General features: G+C 41.6%; 1 protein-coding gene across 1 annotated transcript in view; it reads right to left on the bottom strand.

The window, feature by feature from the left end:
* The window catches only part of DNTT (DNA nucleotidylexotransferase), a 136,617-nt gene that overhangs the window by 74,690 nt on the left and 38,567 nt on the right, over window positions 1–23,360 (bottom strand). The window contains exons 6-9 of the mRNA XM_044420036.1: window positions 19,571–19,741; window positions 17,631–17,702; window positions 12,279–12,402; window positions 10,335–10,467 (exon numbers count right to left, since the gene is read on the bottom strand). Of these exons, the coding sequence (XP_044275971.1) occupies window positions 10,335–10,467; window positions 12,279–12,402; window positions 17,631–17,702; window positions 19,571–19,741 (500 nt within the window). The remainder of the gene's footprint in view (window positions 1–10,334; window positions 10,468–12,278; window positions 12,403–17,630; window positions 17,703–19,570; window positions 19,742–23,360) is intronic.

The raw sequence follows: 23,360 nt of genomic DNA, 5'->3' as shown, positions 1-23,360 counted from the left end.
AATCAAGCCAAGTATATTTGTAATATTTTTATCATATCACTATCCCCAAGTGGTGAGAAGTTCCATGGGCAACACTAACAAATGGGTTTTGCTTTGTTTTGAATATGTGATCACTAGAGACTTGCTTAGTTTTGTTTATTTACAAATACACAAGAACATAGCTGGGAAGTAAGCAACAGAACACTACCAGGATGTAGTTCTACTGCCCCATATCAAATGCATAAGAAGTTACCTGTATCCCAAGATACCTCCAGGGCTCTCAGCATTCTCGCTCTCAGCTTCCAGCTATTTCGCATTAAAGAAACTTCTACCAGCCATCCTAAGTCACTGGGCAGTAGCACGAATGGCTTGTGTGTCTTTTAATGATAACAGATACTGATTGTGCTGTTATCTTCTAATGATCAGCATAATGCATGCAAAGAGAAGAAAACAGCAGAAGTGAACCAAGAGAGGGCCAACAAATGAACCAATGGTAAAGGTACCTACTGTGAGTATATTTGAGACAAATTCGCTCATGGGAAATGAAGCTACCAACAATTTCCACTCCTGGTGACTACGAGGGGCGTTCAATGTACCCTTGGTATCACCATGAAGAAAAAGGAATAATAAATTGAAATAATTTTTATTTTTCAGTGTAATCCCCCATAACTTCAATACACTTATTACATCTAGAAATTAACTTTTCAATTCCCTGTAAAAAAAATACCCTTCCTTTTCAATTCACTGTAAAAAAAATAGCCTTCCTCCTTGTCTAAAAAATGTGCGTTAATTGCCGCCTTGAGCATTTCATCGTCGGAAAATTGCTTTCCATGAAGATCTTTTTTAAAATTTGGGAATAGGGAGTAATCACTGGGGGCCAGGTCCAGGCTATAGGGTTGGTGGTTTATTTCTTTGAAACCACAGTCTCGCACAGCAGAGTCCTGGTAAATGGCCACCATCTCTTCGTGAATGATCTTTTGACTTTTTCCTTGTTTTGTAAGGAACTTAATCAAAGCACAGTGCTCGATTTTCTTCAACATTGTCCCCTTGATCATTATGGTCGTCTTTCACTGAGGAGTACTAGGGAACTAATGATCACGCTTGTCTGAAATTTTGCATGTATACCTTCAGATAGTGTCATTAGCTAATGAAATAATTAAATTACCCTCATCAATAGCAAATCAACCCGATACCGAGAATACATTGAACGCCCCTCGTACATCTTGCCTCCAGTATCAGAGGAAGTAGAGCTCTATATGCCAGTTGCTGAGGAACACAAGTGGGGCGGTGCCCTGCACTCATGTCTTATCTGGAGCTTTCCCAAAGACATCTACTTGGCTAGTGTGTGAACAGAATGCTGCAGCAGACAGGTCTCTGGCCTGCTCAAGCAGGACTCCCCTATGACAATAGCACGCTTAAGCAAAAGTGACCAGCAAGCATGCCTTTACATAGCACGCTATTCTTTTTCAGCAGCCTTCCAGGGGGCGGGGGAGCATGGTGCCTGCTCAGAATGTGTGTGTTGCTGCTGCTTCTGCTTCATATGCAAGCTTTTACTTCACTCAGTATCCCCAGTTCGAAGGACAGCAAAGGTTTTATCTCAGTAGGAGTCTCCAAGTTGTAGAGATGGTTTTAAGAGCCTGTCATAAGGGAATTAAAATAAAGCTGAAATGACATTATTGTGGATACATGAAAGATGGTGCTGAACACACCAAAGGGATACAGTTTCTTTCTCAAAGAATCATCATCATTTTGTTATTTCTAAGCCTATAAGTCTTAAAAGTGCTTAAATTGGCCATGAAAATATTCAATTAAATTGTATTACATGAACATAGGATATATGGATTTAGAGACCACAGGGGAAGATCTAACCTTGTTTTGAGATTATGCCATATGCAGGGTATATAAAATAAACTAATCACAGTATTGTGCATGGTTAGTTTATTATTTCCTATTCACATATGTCAAGTGGTTTTAATTTAGCAAGTCATTTCCTTTAATATTATTTAACAGGCTGTTTCTTTTACACACTCAGTAGAAAATATTGTTTTTCAAGCCAGAGTTCATTCACTTAAGCAGGAATATTCATATTACACAAGAAGAGTTATTCTTCTTCTGACATTGTATCTTAATAAATGGATTAAATGAGCCATGGATATTGGCATTTAACCAATAAGAAAAAACTATATTTATTTATTTAAAATGTATCAGATTTACCACACCTAGAAAGGCTAATTGAAAAGGCTATTGAGGTCAGCTTCTGGTAGTAAAGTTGACTGAATCACATTAAATGCTATTTAAAGGATGGGAACAGGCTAAAAGAAAAATTAAACTGAGGTCATTAAAATTTAATTCGACTTGGCAATGCCATTAACATTTTGGTTTTATGCAATGGCAGGCTTTCTAAAAATATGCACATATAATTTAGAAGCCCAGAGTTGTCAAGTGGATAGCTATCATGTAGGAAAAATGATGATGTGTGACCTTAAAGAAAAATTACAGAAAGGTAATAACTCCACTGGCTCTTATGAGACTCTGAGAGCCTTTTCTTAACCCGTGTGTACATGAATGCGTTCACATGAGCAGCTACACAAAAGGTCTCCCTTTTTCATACTGTGTTGCTTTGCTTTCATCCTTTTCCTGTTACTGCTCCATGATCTTTGTTTGGATGTCACCATCAATATTTTTGGAGACCTCACAGGAGACCATGTAGATGGGCAATTATACAGCTGAGATAATTGCCAACAACCATATGTCTAACTTTTAAGAATCAAGTTAATCTACAGCAAGTCCTTGTAGAAAATTTTAGGATGCTATTGAGCAATGATTTATCAGCTTGCCCATGGCAAAGAAAATTGAAGAATAACAGTGAAGTATATTACTAGACAAGAAATTGTGGCCACTCCACCAAGTAAACTCCTATTATAATACTCACTGAATCCTGTACTCAGTCACTGGACTCACTGCATAGGTCGATGTACCACCCAGACAACTTCAGCTATTGAGCATTATAGAAATAATGATCACAACAGCAGCAGCAACAACTACATCTGCACTTTAACATGAATTAGAATGCACTAACAAAAATCTAATTTTCTTTTCAAAAGAAAATTCAATGCAGCATTAATAGGTTTGATCTCTGGTTTTGATTCAGGAAATCTGTCAGTTATGGGAAATACTTTCTAATATGAATATTGATAGAAGTTACTTTTTTAATTCAACAGTTCCATCAAAATAATATTATAAGATAAAGGCGAGTCTACATGACCATCTGATAAAGGGCATTAATATTTGCCATGTAGTCAGAAATGTATTTTGCCCCTTTCTTTTTTAATTACTTCATCAATAATTAAGTACAAGAGATGGCTTCACCTGCCTTCATCTAGCACTCCACACACAAATTTCCACTTTTAATGTATGCAGATAGTTTAGTAATGCTGTCCATTTCTCAAATTAGCCTGCAAGAACTGTTAGCATATTTTAGCTTCTTTTGCAAATACAGAACATTTTCGTATCCTTACAGCGAATGGGATGGCATACAAGTCAAATAAATAAATAAGAGGGTGGTTTTTGGAAGAAAACTAAGGAACATAAACGAATAATGGATGGTCTACTGAGTATTGTAACGTCAAATATCTGTGGGTACAACTTTAATGAAAATGGGAAAACCCATTTGAAGCTGTACAATTAAGAGTATCAAGATTGTGAAGAAGATTCAGAAGATTTTGGCTTCCTCTTTCAAAAAAGGGACAACTAGTATAACTCATTCTAAAAAATATTTGTGCAGAAAGCAGTTGCCAAAATGTGCTATGGGCCTGAGACCTGAGGTGAGGGGGGGAAAGCCGCACAGGAAGTACTCCAGGATATTTTATTTTCAAAAAATCCTTGAACTTTCTCTGGGAACAACTGCAGCACTCCTGAGAGCAGAACCAACCCTACTTCTTGTTGAAACAAGAGTAGGTAAGTATATGATCTGGTACTGATGCAGAAAAAAATGGAACGAACACTTTCATAATCTGTCCCTCCAGAATCTGTGGACTTCCTCTCTTGCTCTGCAAGAGTCTGCAAAGTGAGGCAAGCAAACAGTAGTTTTGCAACCAGGTCTAAACAGTGCAGCTAGGCTTTAAGGTAAAAGTTGCTGAAAACAGTTGGCATTACTATTGATGTTTAATATAATTGCCCACTGTTTCTTGTTTTTGAAATTTGTTTCATGTGTTTGTTTAAAAGGAGACATGTACAGAACAATAAGTGGATCAACAAGTGACTGGTACCAATTGAGCAGCAGGGGGAATAGTGAAAGGAGAGATGGAGTTCCTGTCAGGTGGAACAGCTGGTTAGTGGATAGCAACAAGAAGGAGTCATTGAAAGCAAGTACGTTCATTTGGGTTATTAGACCCATAAATACTTGTTCTGTTTGGTAATATGTTCCATAGATTAATATATTGTTTAATATATTAACTGGCTTTCGCTCATCCCATGCACAGCAACCTAGGGCGATTTCCACAGCTCAGGCGCAGACCTGCAATTGTGTCATTCTAGGACATTTTCAAATGCTTGGTATTAAGCAATGTCCCTAAATGTCAACTACCTGTATTTAACAGTTTTCTGCCTATAAAACAAACATACCTTTGGCACAAGATATCCCTCAAATCTTCCTAATAGTAGGTCATTGGGGTGCTTTTGTTAGTCCACACAATATAAACATATTGGGACACAAAATGAGGTTAACTGCAGGTCATGTTGGTCTGTTTTGAATGCCAGGAAGAGGAAATCCATGGGGGGGGGGGGCAATGTTATGCTTATTGTATGTTGATGCAGGAAAGCATCAGTCAGAAGTACTAGCTGGAATCATTGTTGTGCTGAATGTAACCTGTTGGACAAAAAAAAAAAAAAACTGACAAAAAAGCAGCCTTTCATAGGAGACATTTGCATTGCCAGAGGGAGTTTTGAATCTGGTGTACAAAAATGAACCCCCAAACAGCAAATGTTGGGAGTGGGTATGCCAGATTAATTGACATAGCTTCAATATAAAATGAGACTCCTGCTTCTTTCTGCAAATGAGGAGATAGTAGCAGATGGTTATTTGGGGGAGTATTGGGGACATTCTAGGTGCAGTGGGCCTCCAAAGTGACTTACACAGGCTAGACCAGATCTGTAGGGATCAGGAACACAGGGGACTTCAGATAAATCACATGCAAAAATGTTCATGTGTGCATTACATATTGCCATCACTTGTCCTAAATGAATTACCCTCACTTTCAATTGCAGATGTACATAAACAGATCTGATTCCTGTTAACTGGGTGACCACCACTGTGACTTATCCCAGAACCTGGAGGAAACAGAAACTGTGAGCAGGGAAGTAGTAGAAAAGCAACAGCAGCCAGGGGAAACCATGGTACAGAACAGGGTTGAGGGGAAAGCATAAGTACAGCATAAGTAACATTTCTGTCCTACTAAAAGCTCTAATCTTCAGCCAAATATGGAATCAGAGAATATTCAATGCAATACTAGTTTCAGAATCCTGAGTTACTCGCAGTCTCTAAAAAGTAAAAGGTAGCCAAATGCTCCTTGCAAATGGAGTCTACAAAATACATTGCATCTGTTTTGGTCTAAGCTGATACCTATAATATTTCAACACTACATAATAAGCATTATTCCACACTAATAAATCATAATATCATGTGCTAATAATTAGCACCTTTATGGCAAAATATTTTCTGATCTGCTTCAAGTGGTGTTTAGTCATCAGATTGACTAAGTAAACAATAAAATGCATTCCCACTGACAGTGTGGGTGGAAAACAAGTAGATATACTTAGCCTTATCACAGCTGCTCTATATTTGCACAAGACTTTCTGCACTGCAATTTGTTTTTCAAAATCACCAGATACAAGTGTGATTGCTAAAAGGCATTTTTATCATCTCCCAACCTGGTGCACCAGACATGCAAAAGCTAAAAGTCACAAACCAATGAATAGCATAGGAATATTTGAAATTCAATTGAATTTTTCTTTCCAGAAGAAATACACAAGAACACAAATTTCACATAGGCTGATCTTAAATGAGCTTACTCAGAAGCGAGACCCACTGCCTCTAGTGGGGTTTAATCCCAAGTAAGAATTTAGAATGTAAGTCTGCCAATAAAATCCCAAACACATTTATTAGGAAGTAAGTCACACTGAGCTCAGTTGAAAAACTTGCAGAATTCTGGATCAGTATAATTCACCTGTGTTATGCGGCCAGTAGGTAAGACCACATCAAACCTCCATTTTCCACTCCCCCATGAAATATAAATGAACATTTCTTTTAGAACACAAACTAGTATTATTCCACCTCAAAATATTTATAACACTAAACTTAATTCATCAGACTATAGGAATTAGCTTCAGAAGTGCAAGTACTTAAAGTAAGAAAGATCAACTGACAATTTCCCAAATGTCACATCCTTATTTACAGCAAACAATGGTGGGAAACCTCTTCTGGATTCTGAGTGGGGAAAGCTCGAGTGAACAGGCTGCATCTGTGAGAACTATGCAAGGCCAGGGGTGAATGTTTCTCTCTTGTAAGGTTCTCTATTGGGGCAGTCAAGGTAGGCGTACACAAGTCTGAGCAGGCTGACTCAGTGATTTGTTTTTAGAACAATTAGCTAGCCATTCCTGCATAGTGGCTGTTTCTTCCACCTTCTGAGAATTCAGGTGAACATGATTTTTACATTTTCCTATCTTTCCTCCTTGCACACTATTCCCTCCTAAGGTGACTTCTCCACTCTGCATGATTCCCTTCAAAAAGCCAGAGCTTCCTTGCTCCTCGTCAACTGTCCTCTGCTTCTTTCCCATTTTCTCAATAAATAAATAAATACTCAATTTCTTTTTCCTCACTCTGTGTTCACTCTGCCAGCACATAACTGGCCATTGTTTGGTTTGACTGCAGGGACTTCAAAATGTTCCGTTGGCTTCTTTGCCAAGACACCATAATTTGCCACTGGTCCTCAAGTAGTTTTCCTTGATGAGCTATAACCAGCCAAACTCTTCCCAAAATCATCTCCCTCAGATGAAAGCATGATAAAATATGGATAAATGCAAACCCTAAATCACCACAAGCACAGATCACAGGTCTGTGCCACACCACCCAGTCTGGAAAACACTTAGCACCACCATTCTTGCAAATCAAAGAGATAGATTTTGAGATATTTACGAACACAACACATGGGTTGAACAAGATGTTGAAAGCTCTGTTAGTTTCTGTTGATGCATGTCCTGTCCTACCTGGAGGAGGATTCCTCAGATGAAGAAAGCCAGCCCAGTGGGCTCCAGTCACAGTCAGGCAGGGGAGGAAGGTTGTGGCTGCAGATGGCTGCCCTGCCCTAGAGGAGCAGCCAGCTCGCTCTTGGGCAGTCCCTGGGGTTCCCCAACAGCAGGACCCAGCGGTAGAGGGAATTCACCCAGTACAAAGGAGAAGGGGTGCATGGCTTCAACAGAAGTCCGGGCTGCCCAAATGGGGAGTTTTCCAGAAACAGCATGCCGACTTAATTAGGCAGTTGTGCTGAGTTAGTCTGAGTGCCAGAGCTGCTCTGTGTGGCAGACAAGTGTTGTTATCTGCATTCTCTGACTTTGTTGAAAGTAACCTGTATATAGATTTCTGACCTGTTTACTGGACATTCTTTTAGACATCCCTGCCTGAACTGAAACTCTGGACACGAACCATACAGCCTTGACTCCTGGCTTGAACTGACCGCTGTTAAGAAGGTAAGTGGGCATTTGTCAGCACAGGGCAGGACAATGTGGCATGTGCAAGAATCTTCCAGCACATCTGAGTAGAGTGTTGTACATTTCTCCACTTCAAATTGTACTTAAGAGAAAAACAAAAGCAATCATAACTTTAATGTAGTGATAAGAGAACAGACTTACAAAAAACACATCCCTCATTCAAGAACAACTATCAAACAAGGATCTGCACATGCACATTACTGTAATGACTAAAAAGAACTGTTATGGACAATTGCCTTGAGATTATTAAGCCTCCAAGTAGTATTTTCTTAAGGTAATGAAAGCAAAATGGAGGCATGTCACCCACAGGAGAAAGAGGTCAGCACAGCCTATTCTGTCTCCTGGTGCTGGCTAGGAGCTAGGAAACAGGTTTTCTCCACTTGGGGAGGCTGGGGCTGATGAGGACTTGGGGGATTGACCTGTCCAAGATCTCCAGCCTGGAGCCAATTGCAGCAAGGGGGCTGCTGCAGGACAGGCAAGGGCCAAGGCACGGCCATCTACTGCCACCAGGAAGAGACAGCAGTGGGTAGTTGTTGTCGGGGACTCCCTGCTAAGGGGCACTGGTGTGCCCCCTGACCTTGAGGGAAGGGATGTCTGTTGCCTGACGGGCACATGCATCCAGCATGTGACAGAGTAAAGCTTCTTCTTCTCCTGGGAGAGGGTACTGAGAGGAAAGGGACTTGAGAAGGAGTAGGTGGCACTCCAAAGGATGGTCTTGGAGGCACAAGCCTTGAAGTTACCACTAGCAAGGTGGGGAGGCAAAGAGAGTGCTGCTGCGGATGAGAAATGGTAGGACGCATTAGGCGTAAGAGGAACCTCCATAGGAAATGGGCACTGGAGCAAATAGATAAAGGGGCATACTGGGAGGAGGAAGCCCATTGCAGAAGGAGTCTTCGCTGATTATGAGCTGAGACTTGCAAAGAATATCAAAAGCAACAAAAAGGGTTTTTATCAACATGTAAATAGCAAGAGGAAGGGGAGGCAGGCAGTGGGACCACTTAATAAGGAGGAAGGGAATTTGGTGACTGATGTGAGGGGAAAAGGCACAGATGCTAAATGACTATTTTGCCTCTGTGTTCTCTCCAAAGCAAGACGTGGGAGATCTTTATGGGGGATCGGATGAAGCTGGGGATTTAGGGGCACAGATTAGAGTGACCCCACCCCCAGAAGTCGAGGAGCTCCTGAGGGCACTGGACATTACACAGTGCCAGGCCCTGATGGGTTACACCTGAGGATACTTAGGGCGTTGGCGGGGGTACTCACATCTGCTGGCCTCCATTTTTGAGGCCTCATGGAGAATGGGTGAGGTTCCAGAGGACTGGAGGGTGGTGTCAGTGATCCCAATCTTCAAAAAGGGTAGTATAGTGGACATGGGGAATTACAGGCTGGTTAGCCCTATGCCCATTCTAGGAAAGACAATGGAAATCCTCATAATAGCAAAAGATCTAGCAACCTTAGATAAAGAAGGGAGGTTGGTGGACACAGAACACATCTTCCACAAAAACAGGTCCTGTCAGACAAACCTTGTGGAATTCTATGACAAGGTTTTGAGGTGGTTAGATGGAGGGGACACTGTGGGTGTGGTTTACTTGGATTTCAGCAAGACCTTTGACAAAGTGCTGCATGATCTCCTGGTTGAGAAATTGAGAAGTTTTGGGATAGACCAATGCAAAAGTCTGATGGATTAGCCCTTCTCAGTAGGCCCTGCTAGGCTGTGGGCCTTCAGCAAGTGCCCAACCATGCCTACTCTTGATGCAAGCCCTGCCTATGAATTACATCCCCTTACATCTCCCTTACATTCTGTCATGTGCATTCTCTCTCTCTCTCTCTCTCTCTCACACACACACACACACCCACACACTCAGAAACTTTGCAGACCATATTGTCCAGCAACACACAAGGCTCTTTAAGAGCTAGTGGGGATGAGAGTGAGACAGAAAAGATCCTTGCACAAGTGACGTTCCACTCGTGACACCTTTGGATACAGTTTATTACACACGGAAGTGAGAAGTGACTTGAATGTATTTTTGTAGTGCTTACTTCTGTATTATCTGTTTGTTTTATTTATATCCACTTCTTTTCCACCCAAAACTGAAATACAAGATGACTCACAATAAAACCCAAATAAAAACAATCTTAATTAAAATATAACATTAAAACAAATACATTAAACAAGAGAAATAAGCAGCATCCCATGAACTAAAAGTCCGATTCAACAGCAGACAAGCCTATATGTCAAGGGCCCGCCTGATTTTTTTCTCAGTATGTCTATGTTATCATCAACAAATTTATCCTGTTAAGGCCACCAACATTCTATTATTCTACTGGATTAGGATGAAGTCCAGCCAATCCATTGATATATCATACTGTGTTCAAATTTCAAAATTTGATCCTGCATGTTCTTGTCTGCTATTTACTTTCCCAGCTGTGAAAAGAACTCTGGCATTCCAACAGATTTAAAACATTAACAAACCTAATGTACACTGGAGGACAGGGGAGTTATTGTGCTACTCTGGACTAAATGTTACATGCTTTACAAATAAAATGGAACATGATGTCCTACAAGTAGCCCCTTAAATCATCAAACTTACCTTCTAAAACCACCAGTCAAGGTTACTAAAGCAGTGGGGAAAAATTTCCACACTGTATCTTTAGCAATCAGGATTGCTGCATCTGCTTCTGCCTTGGACACGTAGCCAGCAAGGTCTTCATAGTGCAGTAACCCTGAAAAGTGATTAGATTAGATACTTTTGGTGTAATGAGGTTGTCTAGTGGACGATATAAAAAACTTAAAAATCCAGAAGACCTAAGTTCAGGTTCTAGCTGAAACACGAATTAAATGAATCTTGCTTAACTTATTGTCCGCCCTTGTTTTCTATTTAGTCAGAAACTGGGGCCAAAACAAATATTATTTTCAATCCACATGTAGTAGCTACAACTTTTCACATTTGTTTATTCTAGAGCAGGCACAGTTGATCCATTCTGGCTCTTGCATTCTCTCGCTCATGCACCCTGGAAAAAATGGGTGGGGGCATTGTAAACTTGTATTACATTTTATTCAAATGATAGAGTTGGCTAATACGTAACAAATTGGGCCTTCCCAAAATACTGGCATTTATCAAGTGTGATGGTATGCACATAGGCTGCCTAGAGTTTCTTATTATGAAGTAATATGAAGCCTTGTAAGGAATTGGTCTGAAGTGACACAGAACTTGGTGAGTTTGAACTGTGCTCTTGTTAAAAGAATGGTCCTATTCAACTATTAGTCTATCTGAGATGCTGAGGCATGTGGTGACGGCATATAAAAGTTTTAAATAAATAAATAAATAACCTTGGGCATCCAGGTAAGTGAATGTTGAAAGGATTAGGACAACAGTGAATGTAAAAGTGAATCTTTTGTCCTGACACTCTCTAGAGTGGCCCAAAGGAAGCCTTTGCTTTTACATTTATAAAATTAACTTTACACATATTTCCTACATGGTCTAAGCAAGAATACTGCTTACACATTTGGAATTACAGCATTAGTTTTGATACAGAATAAATTCACACTCTCAAAAAGGTTTTTTAATGCAACCAGACAAGAAGCAAAATACTTTCAGCAGGATTCTTATACCATACGCAAAAGGAAGGGTAATCTACTGAAATGGCCCAACTGGAGTATAGACCTTCATTTAAAATCATTCTTGAAAACTGAAGTAACAGATATTGTGTTATGACTTGCTGTAAGCTTTCTATGTCCCAACTATGAATGAAAATGGATTTGACCCATTCAGAATTAAAACTGATGTGCAAAAGTAATGTTTGTGAAGTTATTTTGTTCTGCATGTAGTACACTATCAATGTCACTCATTTAGTTCATGTTAAGAAGAACATCTAAAATAATTATTCATTTAAATAAGTATCTCATTTTCAACTTAAAATATATTGGGATTTTTAAAAAAAGAATTCATGTTACCTAAGATAACTGGGCTTATACTGTAGGAAACACTGATTTTCAAAAAATATTTTGTCAATAAATAAATAAACAAACAAACAAACGTTACTAACAGCCTGAAAATATGTAAGATACAACAGACTGCTGTTCTCATCAGAAGAACATGCATGCCGTTCTAATGGCCCAATCCAATCTAGTTGCTCATAACTCTCTGAACCTGGAAGATTACAGGCAATCTAAGCCAGTCAGAGACACAGTTGCCATCTAAGGCTCACACCTTGGAACACAAGGGAAGGAGACTGAGGCCCTTTTCATTGTGCTGCTGCTCGTCTCCTTCCCTCCCTCTGTAAAACCCATTCAACCCTATCTCTGCCATCACTTTTGCAGCCTCAGAGATGCTGACCACACTTTCTTTCCGCACCCAGTGCAAGTGGGAGAGGGTCCACCCAAGCCACAAAGTTCAAGCACTTTGCTGCCCTCATGCCTGAGTCTCTGAAAAATATTATGGTGGTCTAGACTCTGTCAAGCAGCCATAGGACAGAACTGTAATCACTGCATTTTCAAGACTCAAACTAGGTTCCGCATTAATAGATATTTTTACCTGCTCTTTGCATTCTTGTTAGGCTCAGGTTCATATCACTTTTCACTTCTTCCAGAGTCCGCAAGCCCATCCTGTGCCACTTCTCAGATGTCTTCAGTCCCACTCCAAAAACAGAAGTGAAGAGCTATGTAGAGTGGGAAAGTATTCAGTTTACTGAACCATGAACCCTTGGCTAGCCCTGAACAACCACCTTTTGGGTTCCCCCTCCTGCATTTTGGCACAAAGAAATGAGTCTCAAACCCCTACTCTCCTCACTTTGCGACTAGCAACAACAAGCAACAATGTACAGTGTATCACAGAAGTGAGTACACCCCTCACATTTTGTAAATATTTTATTATATCTTTTCATGTGACAACCCTGAAGAAATGACACTTTGCTACAATGTAAAGTAGTGAGTATATAGCTTGCATAACAGTGTAAATTTGCTGTCCCCTCAAAATAATTCAACACACAGCCATTAATGTCTAAACTGCTGGCAACAAAAGTGAGTACACCCCTAAGTGAAAATTGGGCTTTATTAGCCATTTTCCCTCCCTGGTGTCATGTGACTCGTTAGTGTTATAAGGTCTCAGGTGTGAATGGGGAGCAGGTGTGTTAAATTTGGTGTTATCGCTCTCACTCTCTCATACTGGTCACTGGAAGTTCAACATGGCACCTCATGGCAAAGAACTCTCTGAGGATCTGAAAAAAAGAATTGTTGCTCTACATAAAGATGGCCTAGGCTATAAGAAGATTGCCAAGACCCTGAAACTGAGCTGCAGCACAATGGCCAAGACCATACAGTGGTTTAACAGGACAGGTTCCACTCAGAACAGACCTTGCCATGGTCGACCAAAGAAGTTGAGTGCAGGTGCTCAGCATCATATCCAGAGGTTGGCTTTGGGAAATAGACGTATGAGTGCTGCCAGCATTGCTGCAGAGGTTGAAGGGGTGGTGGGTCAGCCTGTCAGTGCTCAGACCATATGCCGCACACTGCACAAGTTGGTCTGCAGGACTGTCATCCCAGAAGGAAGCCTCTTCTAAAGATGATGCACAAGTAAACTCGCAAACGGTTTGCTGAAGACAAGCAGACTATGGACATGGATTAGTGGAACCATGTCCTGTGGTCTGATAGGTTCAGATGGTGTCAAGCATGTGTGGCGACAACCTGGTGAGGAGTACAAAGACAAATGTGTCTTGCCTACAGTCAAGCATGGTGGTGGGAGTGTCATGGTCTGGGACTGCATGAGTGCTGCCGGCACTGGGGAGCTACAGTTCATTGAGGGAACCTTGAATGCCAACATGTACTGTGACATACTGAAGCAGAGCATGATCCCCTCCCTTCAGAGACTGGGCCACAGGGCAGTAGTCCAACATGTTAACGACCCCAAACACACCTCCAAGACGACCACTGCCTTGCTAAAGAAGCTGAGGGTAAAGGTGATGGACTGGCCAAGCATGTCTCCAGACCTAAACCCTATTGAGCATCTGTGGGGCATCCTGAAATGGAAGGTGGAGGAGCGCAAGGTCTCTAACATCCACCAGCTCCGTGATGTCATCATGGAGGGGAGTGGAAGAAGACTCCAGTGGCAACCTGTGAAGCTTTGGTGAACTCCATGCCCAAGAGGGTTAAGGCAGTGCTGGAAAATAATGGTGACCACACAAAATATTGACACTTTGGGCCCAATTTGGACAGTTTCACTTAGGGGTGTACTCACTTTTGTTGCCAGTGGTTTAGACATTGATGGCTGTGTGTTGAGTTATTTTGAGGGGACAGCAAATTTACACTGTTATGCAAGCTGTATACTCACTACTTTACATTGTAGCTAAGTGTCATTTCTTCAGGGTTGTCACATGAAAAGATATAATAAAATATTTACAAAATGTGAGGGGTGTACTCACTTCTGAGATACACTGTACATTACACTCTAAATTTGGTTTATGATGTAACTTTAAAGATACAGAACTTGCCATGAAGTGGGAAATGAAGACTTATTTATCCAACATTATTCCTACTGAGTGTAGGTCCATTGGAGTGTATTGGATTTAAGTTAGACTAACACTGAATACCAGCCATTGGATACAACAGGAATAAGCAGGGGAGAGGGAAATCCTTTTACAGTAAAAGCCTAATAAATGTTTTGAATAATGAATAACAAGGCAGGAAGCAAGCAAGCAAGCGATGAGAGGTGATCAGGACTGAGACCACTTGGCATGAAGAACAGTCCTGCTCCAGCTGCCCAGCAACTCCAGTGCCGCATGTCCCTTCCTCTCATCAGGAATACAGCATGTGGAGAGGACTGTGTTTCAACTTTCCCCCTGCGCCATGGTTATGGTGAAGGAAGCAGTTACAGGTACCAACAGCTGTTTTCCTCCCAGGGCAAGTAGCAGCTTCAGTGGGGGTTTTGTGAGAGAAACTGTGGTGGATTATTCCCAAAGCTTTTGTTGTTTCTAACTATGGGACAGTTGCTATAGGAACATTATAGAGAAAATGAAGAAAAGCAAATTTTTCAGATGTGAATTGATATCCCAAAGCAACAAAATGCTGATTATTCATGTGCATTTTGTCAGTGCTTTCTCTCAAACATTTCATTGCCATTCATAGGATTTGAGAAATAACAGTGGGGGGGTCCCATTTTAATTCTTCATTTCTGGTGAATCTCCATTCTTTGAATGTGAGGCATGCTAATTTTATCTTTTCCTTTTAATGAGATTATTGTTATTTTTGAAGCAATTATGATAAGGAGCAGATGAAAATCCTGGACAGTTAAAATACATATTTTACTCTATATTTTAGATATAACAAGTGAAATTACCTACTCTTTGTGGAAAGCTTGCTGTTTGTAAGGAATGATTATATTTGGTAATCATTTTCCAAAAAGTATTTAGATCTTTATCTATTAATTGTTATTATTTTGTTTGCTTAGTAGTCTTTAAATGGAATCAGAAAAATTCACAGATGTTTTATAAATTCTTACATAAAAATTAGTACAGCATTTTAAAAAACTGGACTATCAATGACAGTCACAGAAACAAAATTAAACTTTTCCACCTCTACTGTCAGTAAAGCTAGATTCACTGCTGTTAGTAATAGTGCAATCATGTTACTTTGGGATGCATTAATAGAAGTATTACTTCCAAATCATGAGAAAAGGTAGTTTCTCTCACTAGTCACACCTCATCTGGAATGCTGTGTCCAGTTCTGGGCACCAAGATTTAAGAAAGATGCAGAAAAATTAGAAATGGACCAGAGGAGGGCAACAAAAATAATCCAGCCTTTGGAAACACTGCCCTTTGAGGAGAGACTTGAGAGAACTGGGCATGTTCAGCTACAGAAAAAGAAGACTGAAGGGGAACATGACATCCTTCTATAAGTACCTCACAAAGAGGAGCGTCTTCTCGCTGATACCAGAGTGCAAGACACGGAATAATCAATTCAAGCTGTGACAACCAAAATTCAGGCTAGATATCTGGAAAAGCTTCCTCACTGTCAGAGCAATATGACAGTAGAACTAGGTGCCTAGAGAGATCGTGGGCTCTCCCACACTAGACATTCAAAAAGAACCTGTGCAGCCATCTGAGTGGGATGGTGTAACATGGTGTCCTGCGGCAGCAGGGGGTTGGGCTCGATGGCCTTCATGGCCCCTTCCAACTCTACTATTCTATGATTCTATGAGAGGTAAGTTTAACAGGACTCACTCCGAGCTAGGTGTATCTAAGAATGTGTCCTAAGATTTAGTGTACTCAATCTTCAGCCTAAACAACTTTACTTGGAAATCAATCCAAAATGAACCAGCTAAAGTAAATTTCAAATAAAAAGTAACATATGTATTTTTCACACATCCATTAATATGGGAATGTTGAATTTGCATAGCTCCAATGCCTAGACCAGACTTTCCCAAACTGGAGCCTTCTAGCTATGTGACTACAACTCCCATCACCCCAGCCTCCAAAGCCATGCTGGCTAGGGATTATGGGAGCTGTGGTTCAACATAGCTAGAGGGACCAGGCTGACGAAGGCTAGTCTTAACATTCAAAGGCATGGAGAATGTAAGAAAGATATATTCTCTGCAGCACCACATGCAGGAGAACAGGATAAAGATCATGTACTGCATATTTTGTCGAAAGTAAATCATACGGTGTTCAATGGTGCTTATGCCTAGGCAACTAACTGTTCATAGGATTGCCACCTAAAGCTGCAGTTCAAATTCCACTGAAGTTCCAGCACTTTGGCCCTATCTGCCAGAAGACTGATATTGAATGGGAGAAATCCACCCCCCTTCAGTGGGGAATGCATTCCCACAGCAGAAAGAAAGATGGGAATCAGTTCTGGTTAGCGACCACCTCCAGTGCACTGCTCTCTCCTCTAACTGTTAGTTGGCAGGAGTTATGCCTTTAGGCCTAAAGGATCCTGAAGTGTTCAGACCAGGCCAGCCCTCCGCCCCAACACACACACAATTTTGCACAGGTGGGAGCCAGATAAAAGAGCCCCTCAGAATGGGGTGGAGGGAAGGGGGGGGAATCCCCACATTTTTGGGCTTACTTAGTGGAGAGCTAAGTGGGAGTAAAATTTTATTTTCCTTTCCTTTTGTTTTAGGATTTTAAAATAAAAATTCAAATATCTTGCTGCTTCAAGCCACATTGGGGCCGTTCCAAGTGGCATCCCTGCTCACTTCTAAACAGATGCCCAGTAGCAATGATGCCATATCAGGATGTAGTCATGCTGTATGCGGGGAGGGAGATGGATGCCGCCATGATCAGACTCTATGTCCATGGGGCCAATACCCAAGAAAGTGGGAGCATTTTTGGTGACAGGGACCACTGCCCCTCCCAGACCCCTCTCACAGGCCAGAAGACATCAGGAGTCATATGGAGTGACCCATGATGCCATCAGATCCTCAACCGAGAGCCCCTCCAGATGGTGTCTTAGATGGGGAGCTGCTTTGCTCCTCCTGGACTTCTTTCTGCTATGGAAAGCTTGGTGGAGCAACCTTCACCAAAGAACCTCCTTTGCATTCTCTGTGTGGGGAGCATGGGGGAGGAGAGAGCTTTGCTCCTTCATTGTCTCTCCATACAGGGAGCAGAGCAACAGACACACAGCTCAGTCATTCTGGGGGGGCAGGGCGACAGGGAGGCAAACGGCCTCACCCAAACGCCCACTGACCAGAGAGGCCAGTCTGACAGACCACATTCTCCACCCTGGGTGTATAGGGTTGCAGCATTATGCAACCATTTTTTCATCTGATCCATCAATTTAAATATTTGATTTTTCTTCCATGTCTGTAACAAGGATGGTGTCTTGGGGGCAAAGGAATGCATATTTCATAAGGCTTTTGAAAAGAGCAAAAAGGAAAAGAGCAAAATAGACTTACTTTAAATGATCTGTATTTTTCATTGTTTAGAACATCATTCACTCTGGGACTCTCTCCTTCTTCTAAGATATCCTATAGATTTAAAAGACATACAGATTTACTCTTTTCTCTTTTTGGCAGGAAAGCTTTCCAAAGGATATATTTTTAGGACAATAAGCCATTGAATTATCATCCTCAGCTTTTAAACACTAATTTTACCTGAGAGTAAGTTCCACTGAGCTTCACAGAACTTACTTTTGACTAGAAATGCATCAGCTTGTGCTGTTCGAATGTGCCTGCATTAGGGGTCTTTAATATTGCTGAGGTTCTGAAATTGCACACTAAGCTGGAAATAAACTACAGTGGTGGTCCCACACAGCACTTAATACAGTATTATTTTCCCTATTAAAATAACAGTGGGGAAAATATGCCAGCTGCTAAAAAGAATGGTGAGCAGAGGGATGGTTTAGTTGCCAAATGATTTCCACTTAATTGTAGGAACACAGTTCTACTGTAGTGTTCTCAGTAGGAATTTACAGTAAATGATTTTGCAGCAGTGAAGGTGGTATTAGCATAGCTGTAGCTCACGCTAAGCAGGAAGCAGCATAAGACATGCAGAGCTTCCTCATTCTCCTTTGTGAGGACAGGCGTCCCATCTGATGCTGGTTGAGAGCCAGATCCACTACTTTTAGCATGCAGCTGTGTCTGTTCTTTTTCCTTACCCAAAACACTGAGGGAGCAAGTCAAGATCAGGCCCCTTAACTTTTTGCCCTGTTGGTTCAAAGAAGCTTTTTTCCTACGCAGATTGCAAGTGCATAAGAGTAGGTGGGAGGGACCCCCCCCCCGCAAAGTCTTCAAAGTAAGGACAGGTTAAAGCTCACTGCCCCTCGAGCAGTGGTCCTTCATGCTATGGATTAATAGTAGCATTCATATTCCCTATGATCTCCCCCTTTCCCTTCCCTTCCTCCTTGCAGTTGGTGCCACTGCTTGGCTGCTTTTTCCCATCTCATCTCAGGGGAGATTCTCCTCTGCTTCCCATAAGACTGAGCCAGTATCTGATGGTGACTAAACCAGCCCCTGCTGGTGCTCAAGTCAGCAACATTTCCCTCTCATGCAGACCTCATAACTTTCTCAGGACCTCATAAGGTCTTGGGTGAATCCTTAATGCCACCATTCTGGCTGCCTTACTCTTCTACCCCACTCCCTTCTCCTCCCAGCCATGGTCACTGCTGGATCCCAAGCATGTTTTTGATGCATTCTAAGCTTGGTAGTTTACTGTATGTTGTTCTGTTTTAAAACAGTACGGCCGAAGAGGATGCAAGTTATCTTGCAAATTTACTAATGAATATTTATTTAGAAAAAAATTACATAAGTAAATAAGACTGTGCTCATGTTCAGGCTTGCAGTCTCAGTATGCTATGCAGGAACACTTGAAATTTTTAGTTATTTTTCTCTTTGTAAAATTTAGTTACAAAAATCTCCCTTTTCTCCATTCATGCAGGTAGATACAGAAACATTCTTCTGACAGGAGAAGGGTAATGCTTGCAGAACAGGATTTCCTTTCTCTGCCTGCCTGTTTGGAGGGTATATGAGGAAACTGCAGGGACAAAGGAGAGGGCAAGAAGTCTCAATCCACCAACAATACCTGTTCTGCTGGCAAAACAATATTTCTGGATCCATGCCCCTATCTTTAAATGACTGATTCTTCAGTGATTGTAACTTTGATTTGGCTTGGTTTATTATTCACCGAACAAGACATTTTTAATTTTAGCTTCATACAACAGTTCAGCTAAATTAGAAATGTTAAGATTATGATTATTTGTGTGTGTATTGTATTCACTGTTACCCCAATTTAAACTTTGTTCATTTAATGAGTCTTCTCTAAGTGAGACTAGCTTGAGAAACAACCCTCGGTCTGGATTTTGAAGAAATTGTCTGATGTAGCAATGTCTACATCTTACCTCAACGACCTCTTTGATTTGTTCTCCAATCCAGGGCAGTCCTTCAATATCGTTTACTCGAACTATAGTAAATGGAAGATATTTCAGCACAGAAGCAGCTCTCCTAAATGCAAGGCAAGACACTTCATTTTCTCTGAATTCATAGTTTTCAGCCAGTACTTCAAAGGCATCCTAGGTGAGGTAGGGGGGAAAAGGAGAGAGAAATATGCATTAAAAAATGTATTCATTACAAGGGAACAGGCACAGATGCTAAATGACTATTTTGCCTCTGTGTTCTCCCCAGAGCAGGATGGGGGATATCCGCATAGGAGATTAGATGAGGCTGGGGACTTAGGGGCACAGATTAGAGTCACCCCCCCTTGAAGTCGAGGGTCTCCTCAGGGCATTGGACATTACAAAGGCTCCAGACCCTGACAGGTTACAGCCAAGCATACGTAGAGAGTTGGCAGGGGTTCTCTCACGCCCGCTGGCCTCCATTTCTGAGGCCTCGTGGAGAACGGGTGAAGTTTCAGAGGACTGGAGGGTGGCGTCAGTGGTCCCAATTTTCAAAAAGGGTAGTAGAATGGACATGGGCAATTACAGACCTGTTGTAGGAAAAACGTCCATTGTAGGAAAAACAATGGAAAGGCTCATAATAGAGAGAGAACAAGTGATGCCAGATAGGGAAGGGAGGCTGACAGCCACACAACACAGCTTCTGCAAAAACAAACCAAAACCAACCCTGCCAGACAAACCTTGTGGAATTCTATGACAAGGTTTCGAGATGGCTAGATGGAGGGGAATGCAGTGGATGTGGTATACCTGGATTTTGACAAAGTGCCCCATGATATCCTGGTGGAGAAACTGAGGAGTTTTGGGATACACCAAAGCACTGTCCGGTGGATTAGGGCATGGTTGACTGACCGAAAGCAGAGGGTAACCATTAGTGGGGAATCATTGGGATGGTGGCCAGTGACAAGCAGGGTCCCCCAGGGCTCTGTCCTGGGGCCGATCCTGTTTAATCTTTTCATAAATGACATGGAAGAAGGGGTGAACAGTCTGCTGATCAAATTTGCAGACGACAATAAAACTGGAGCAGTGGCCACAACTGAGGAGCAGGTACTCCTTTATATTTTTATTTATTTTATATTGTTAATTTTAATTTTATATTGTTATTCTTGTATTTTATTGTATTTTATTGTGTTTGTAAGCCGCCTCGAGGCTTCGGCAAGGGGCGGCATAGAAATGTTCTAATAATAATGATGATGATGATGATGATGATGATGATGATGATGATAATAATCTGGACAGACTATGGAAGTGGGCAGGAGACAACAGGATGGCGTTCAGTGTGGATAAGTGCAAGGTCTTGCACTTGGGGCATAGGAATAGCTGTCATAAGTACAGGTTAGGTGACAAGTGGCTGGAGAGCAACACTTGTGAAAAGGACCTTGGGGTACTGGTAGACTGCAGTATGAATGAGTCAGCGGTGTGATGCGATGGTCAAGAGGGCAAACGCCACCCTTGGTTGCATAGCCAGAAGTGTGGCTTCGAGATTGAGAGAGGTATTACTACCACTCTATACGACTCTGGTGCGCCCATAACTGGAGTATTGTGCTCAGTTTTGGGCCCCTCATTACAGAAAGGATATAGTCAGGTTAGAGGCAATGCAGCGTAGGGCCACAAGGTTGGTGGCCGGTTTGCAGGGGATGCGGTATGATGCGAGACTGAGGGAACTGGGTCTCTTCAGCCTGGAGAAGAGGAGACTCAGAGGGGATATGTTGGCGACATACAGGTATGTGAGGGGATGTCACATGGAGATGGGTAGAGACCTGTTCTCCCCTCTAGAGGAAGGTAGGACACGCTCCAATGGAGCAAAGCTCAGGGAGCCAAGGTTCCATTTGGATGCCAGGAAGCACTTCCTGACAGTTAGGACCCCGAGGGTGTGGAATGGGCTTCCATGGGAGGTGGTTGAGGCCCCATCGGTGCGGGTGTTCAAAGATAGGCTGGACATGCACATGGTGGGCATGTCATGAGCAGAGCCGGATGGTGCCAGAGGTCAGACTAGATGGCCTGGGAGGCCCCTTCTGACTCGCTCTGTTTCTATGTTTCTATTTTGCCACCAAGACTTGCAGCAGCTGCAGATACTTCTTTATGCCATGAAAAATATGAAACCGTATCTTCTAACCTCCTGTGACATTTTGCCCATAGGAACGCTTAACAAAGGACTTTTCTGAAAACTGCTATATGGCTTTTTGACCTTCAGAGGGATAGCGTGACATTTGACCCACAATTTGGGCAAATCTCCAGAGGCTGAGAAGGTGAAATAGTCCCTGCACTGCTGAGAAATCCATTGAGATCCACTTGGTCGAACAGCTATGCCATAATATATCTGAAACAATCAAACAAACAAAGAAACTATGGCAGAGCCATGTTCCAAAACCTGAAATATGCATGGCTGAGGAAAAATGGTTGAGAAGTGATTTCAGAGAAGAGTTGGTAGGAGGAAGAATCAATGAGCACTGTCCAAATACAACATCTGCCACCTGCCTAAATATGCCCAGTGTCCCAAGACCAAGGATGCTGAACTAATGGCTGAATTACATTTCAGAGAAGTTTCCGGGGGCTTTAGATATTGCTTAGAACTCTTAGTGCTGCTAACTAAGCCTTAGATGACAAACTGCACAAAAATTAGGAAAATGTTCAGTGATTGTACGATGGCTGGAGGAAAATGGTAATGGTCGAGGGAAGGGGTGTGACCTTCTGAAGGACCCCAGAGAGCCATGCTGGGATCCAAGGAAGAGCAGGTTTGGCCCCTGGTCCTGAAGTTATGCATTCCCACTCTAGATATTTAGGATCTGAGTTAATTTTCTCTGCACTAGACATAAGAGTTTTGTGGTATGTAATGTAATAACACCTAGCTAGTTTAATAGTATCTAGTTCTTTGTGTGCGCTCTCTCTCTCCCCCCCCCCCCAATTAAAGAAGGAAAATCAAAGTAGAGCTCAATTAGCAGCAATTTGTCTCAATAGACAACACAATGTACTGTCTCCATCCAGGAAATGTGTTATCTTGGCAAATGTATGTTTTAGGAGACATATTTGCTGAGATAATACCTAATTCTAGATCAGATTAATTTGGGAACATAGTCTGGAGTGAATGTATCTGTGATGGCTTAACTTATTTCGACATGTGAACCATCCCAATGTGTCTACTCTCAGAATGACTAATTTCCCATTATTTCAATATTCTCTTTTTCCAAACTGTGTAATTCTAGTTACTCTGACAAATTGCCACATCTGAAATACTGCAAAATAAAAGGCAAATCAAGATTATTGAATACTCCAAAAATAAAATGAAAAATTGTATTAAAGCCTGTTTCTACATTTTTCACATACTTTAGAAATAATCATTTCCCTATCCATGCAACACCTGTCTCTCCTTCTATCATAGAAAATTAAGGCAGATGTTTTGCTCAGAGACTACATTATGTTTTGAGATGCTTCATTTGCTTCCCTCTGTTCTTTTGTGTTTTTAGTCAATTTAGAAAAAAAGTTAATTTTACTACATTTATACCAAACTCCACCAATGTGGGGGGAGGGCGGGTTAAAAGAGAAAGAATATAAAACCTCAACCATGTACTATGGCCTGTTTCATCCTTGTACTATGAAAACATTATAAAGGTCCACTTTGGCTTTATTAGCCACTAGACAAAAGATGCAGATATATTTGTTCAAATGCCAATATAGGTAGCAGTGAATAGAAAATGTCTCCAGGCACAATCACCCTTTCTTCACCCTGCCAGATGCTCTT

This window comes from Varanus komodoensis, unplaced genomic scaffold (genome assembly GCF_004798865.1).
Source record: "Varanus komodoensis strain SLA01 unplaced genomic scaffold, ASM479886v1 scaffold11, whole genome shotgun sequence".
Taxonomy (NCBI): domain Eukaryota; kingdom Metazoa; phylum Chordata; class Lepidosauria; order Squamata; family Varanidae; genus Varanus; species Varanus komodoensis.
The sequence above is the reverse complement of the archived record's forward strand: the minus strand, read 5'-3'. Positions and strand labels throughout refer to the sequence as shown.